Source organism: Tyto alba, unplaced genomic scaffold (assembly GCF_018691265.1).
Source record: "Tyto alba isolate M040663 unplaced genomic scaffold, T.alba_DEE_v4.0 Super-Scaffold_9, whole genome shotgun sequence".
Classification (NCBI taxonomy): Eukaryota; Metazoa; Chordata; class Aves; order Strigiformes; family Tytonidae; genus Tyto; species Tyto alba.
The window spans coordinates 1,485,605-1,489,707 of record NW_024881330.1 but is presented as its reverse complement, the minus strand read 5'-3'; the positions used below and the strand labels follow the sequence as shown (position 1 = coordinate 1,489,707).

At 62.4% G+C, this 4,103-nt stretch overlaps 1 protein-coding gene across 1 annotated transcript; it reads left to right on the top strand.

The window, feature by feature from the left end:
* The first annotated feature begins 301 nt into the window (after nucleotides 1–301).
* LOC122152717 (tigger transposable element-derived protein 5-like) lies at nucleotides 302–3,437 on the top strand. The gene has a single exon (XM_042786321.1). The coding sequence runs from the start codon at nucleotides 450–452 to the stop codon at nucleotides 2,253–2,255; it is 1,806 nt and encodes a 601-aa protein (XP_042642255.1). The 5' UTR covers nucleotides 302–449; the 3' UTR covers nucleotides 2,256–3,437.
* The last annotated feature ends 666 nt before the right edge of the window (nucleotides 3,438–4,103 follow it).

Sequence of the window (4,103 nt, the reverse complement as noted above, 5' to 3'; positions counted from 1 at the left end):
GGGGAGGAAAACCGGCTGCTGGGAGGGAGACAACGCTCCGCACTCACAGGCGCCGACCCCCTCCCCCTTTCTCAGACCCACGGTGGAACAGCCGGGAAGGGCGGGAAGCAAGAAGGAGAGGGGGAACGAGGAGGCGCTCCCCCCCCCCCCTCTCGCTGAGTGGTACAACCCAGAGGCGGTGGCGGAGCTGCGGGGAAGAAACCAAGCGGGCAAGAAGGAGGGGGGGGGAGGAGCGGCGCAACTATGGAGGGAGGGGGGGCGCGCATGCGCGCTGCGCTCCGCCCCGCCCCACCGGCCGGCTCGGGGCCGGAGCGGAGACAAAGGCACCGCGCCCCCCCCCCCCCCCACCTCCCCCTAACTCCCCGGTTATAACGCGCGCCCCCCCCCCCCCCCCCCCCCCTTTTCTTCTTCTCGGTACCGCGCCGGCTCATGGCTGCGGGGGCGGCTCCATGCCCGGGGGGGAGCCGGAGGCGGGTGGGGGGCCGGCCGGTATGGCGGGAGGGCGGCGGGGCGGTGGCAGCGCCGCCGGGGGGATGTCGATGAAGATGGCGCTGCGACGAGCCTACTCCATCAAGGACAAGCTGCAGGCCATCGAGCGGGTGAAGAAGGGCGAGCGCCAGGCGTCGGTGTGCCGGGCTTTCGGGGTGCCGGGAGGGACGCTGAGGGGCTGGCTGAAGGACGAAGCCAAGCTGCGGTGGTTCCTGGAGCAGCTGGGGGGTGAGGTGGGCACCCAACGCAAGAAGATGCGCTTGGCCAACGAGGAGGAGATCGACCGCGCCGTCTACGCCTGGTTCCTCGCCCTCCGCCAGCACGGCGTCCCCCTCTCCGGGCCCCTCATCCAAGCCCAAGCTGAGGCTTTCGCCCGGCAGATCTACGGTCCCGAGTGTACCTTCAAAGCCAGCCACGGTTGGTTTTGGCGCTGGCAGAAGCGCCACGGCATCTCCAGTCAACGGATCTACGGCGAGGGCGGCCTCCCCGCCGAGCCCGAGCGGGCTCCCGCCGCCTGCCCGGAGGTTCTCCCCGTGCCGGCTGCCGACGCTGGGGGTTACGGCGACGAGCAGATCTACAACGCCAACGTCACCGGGCTCTACTGGAAGCTGCTGCCGGGGCAAACCGGTGGGGCGATGGCGGCGCGGCGGCGGCCTGCTCCCCGCGAGCGGGTCACCGTGCTCCTGGCTGCCAACTTGACCGGCTCCCATAAGCTCAAGCCGCTGGTGGTCGGGGGTCTCCGCGATCCCCCCAGCCTCCGCCATCACAACCAGGACAAATTCCCCGCTTGCTACCGCTACAGCCCAGAGGCCAGGCTGGGGCCGGCTCTCCTCCGCTCTTGGTTCTTTGAGGATTTCGTGCCAGGCGTCAAACGCTACCTGCGCCGCAGCTGCCTGCAGCAGAAGGCCGTGCTGCTGCTCAGCTCCCCGCCACCCGTCTCTGGGACGGGCTCCGAGGAGTCCCCCCCACTGCAGACACCCGACGGCTCCATCCGTGCCCTCTTCCTCTCCAAGGGCCCCGCCGGGAGCGGTTCGGCTGGAGGGGGAGGCCGAATCCCGGCCCCACTGGAGCAAGGGGTGGTGTCCGCCTTCAAGCAGCTCTACAAGCGGGAACTGCTGCGCCTGGCCGTCTCGTGCGCGGCCGGCGGCAGCGGCTCGGGTGGCCCCGTGGACTTTGTGAGGTCCTTCCTCCTCAAGGACATGCTGTACCTGGCCGGCCTCTCCTGGGACCTCATCCCCCCCGGCTCCATCGAAAAGTGCTGGCTGCTGGGGCTGCGCGCCGCCTTCGAGCCCCAGCCCGGGGAGGAAGAGCACGGAGACCCCCCGCGTGGGGAGGAAGGCGGCGGGGACGGCAAAGTCTTTAGCGACCTGACTCACCTGGCCGCCTTGGCCTACAAGCGGTTGGCTCCCGAGGAGGTGGCCGACTGGTTGCACTTGGATGACGTGGCCCCAGGGACGGAGGAGGACGATGGGGAAGAGGACGCTGAGGAGGGAGGCCCCGGAGGCTGCGGGATGGAGGAGGAGGAGGAGGAGGAGGAGGAGGAGGAGGAGGAGGCAGCTGCCGGAGATGGAGGTGGCAGAAGGGGTGGGGAAGGAGGGGACGCCTTGCTGCCCACGGCTCGCGAAGCCATCAAAGGTCTGGAGACGGCGCTGCGCTGGCTGGAGGGTCAGGACCCCCGGCAAGTGGGGCCGCTCAAGCTGGTGCAGCTCCGCTCCCTCATCAGCATGGCCCAGCGGCTGCACCGCGGCGGCAGCCCCGGCTCCTAGGGCAGGCCGACCCGCGACCTCTCGGCTACCAACCGCCCCGCTCGGGCTGGGGACACCCCAGTTCTCCCAGCGAGGCTGGCGGTGGAGGTGCCAGCTCCCCTCAGCTTTCCGTCACGGGCAGCCCCTGGGGCGCAGGGGGCCCAACCGCCTCCGGGTTACCACGGCGAAGACAGGGGATACAATTTAGGGCTAACGGGGTTGTTTTGGTTTTTTGTTTTTTTTTTTTTTTTTGGTGCGACAAGCCCCTCCGTATGTTGCGGATTTGAGGGTTGTTCCTCACCCTAAATATATTTAGGAGGTGCTATTTTTTTAAATCCCACGAGACTGAGTGGCCCCCTGGTCACTGGCACCCCTAGAAGAGGGTGGGTGCCCCCCACGCTACCCGTTTCCCCCCCCGACCCCGTGGGGAGGAGGGGTGAGGGAGGGACCTGTTCGGCATCACCGCGAGGAGCCGGGATGATGGGGGGAAGCGACACCAATTCCCCACGTCTCGGAGCAGGGCTGAGGTGGGCGCATCTGGCTGGACAGGGATCGCTCTTGGGGTGCTGAGGAGCAAACGTCCCGCCCTGGAAGAGGCTGGTGACGCCCTTCCCCCTGCCGAAACGGCGTCCTGTTAAAACGGGGAGGTTTGGGGCTGGTTTAAGACAACTTTTTTCATGCACTGGATTGGGACGGGGACACTTGGGTGGCATCTGAGAAACCGCGGCTGCCCGGAGAGGGCCACCTCCATCATTCCCGTGACAGCCCCGCACCTGGGAACGCCCAGGCTACGGAGACCTGCTGAAACAGGTACCGTCATCCGAGCATCCTCGCGAAGCCGAAGGCTCCGGGGATGAGGGTTGAGGTGCCGGCGGGGCGGCTGGGGCTGGAAAATGCAGCTGCCGGCGTGATGCGCGTCACGAGTTGAGACAGGAGCCGGGGTCGGGGGGGGGCTCCCAGCACTGCCTTAAAATACCGGAGGCATCAGAGATGAATTTAGCAGCTCTTGACCTGATTTGGATTAAATTTTCGCCTGCTTAGCCAAATTATTGAAAGGGGGGAAAGGAAAAAACAAACAAACAAACAAAAAAAAAAACAGTGCCGCTGTGCCCCGTGTCGGCAGACGGGGTGGGTGTTTTTACTTGTCGGGTCTTTGTCTCATAACTTCAGAGTTTATGAAAATTAAATGGATTTTTATTCGCACTTTGGGGTTGTGTTCTGTAAAGAGTCACGCGGAGCCATCCCAGCAGAGGGGAGGGTGGCAAAAGGGGAACCTCCTTGCGGTTGTGACCTCGGTGTGGTCTCCTCCATCGTGTTCCCCACCTCTCCGCAGCCAGTTTAACGCATCAGGATCAGGCAGGCGCCCAAATTGCTCCCCAAATTGAGTTTTTTACTTCATTAGTAGGATAAACAACTCTGCCAGGGAATTTAGGGACCAGCAAGAAAAAAAAAAAAAAAAAACAACACACAAAGTCAAATTTCAATCTGAAGTTTGTCCTTTCAAATCATGGAACTCCACTGTAGAACATTGAATATAGGTCAAGAAAAGCTTTGGTTTAGGGGAGAAATACACTTTTTTTTTTTTTCCCCCACAAACCTAACCAACCTCAGTTTCTGCTGTTTGGCTGCTGCCAGATTCACAGACAGCACTCTGCATGGTGTCCCGCTCATTTCATGCTTCTCCCTTCGCTTTGGTTTCCTAACAGTATGATGTTGCTGTGCCTGAATGCAGACTTTTATCCACCAATGGGATCACGTAAATCCACGTTTCTATTTATTTTTATAATCTTTTGCACTTAAAAAAGCCTTACAAAAAAAAAAAAAAAACAAAACCAAAAAACATTTTAGGGCTTGGGATGTGGCTCACGT

Coding starts and splice junctions, on each gene's coding strand:
- LOC122152717 (XM_042786321.1), top strand. CDS start 450: ATGCCCGGGGGGGAGCCGGAGGCGGGTGGGGGGCCGGCCGGTATGGCG.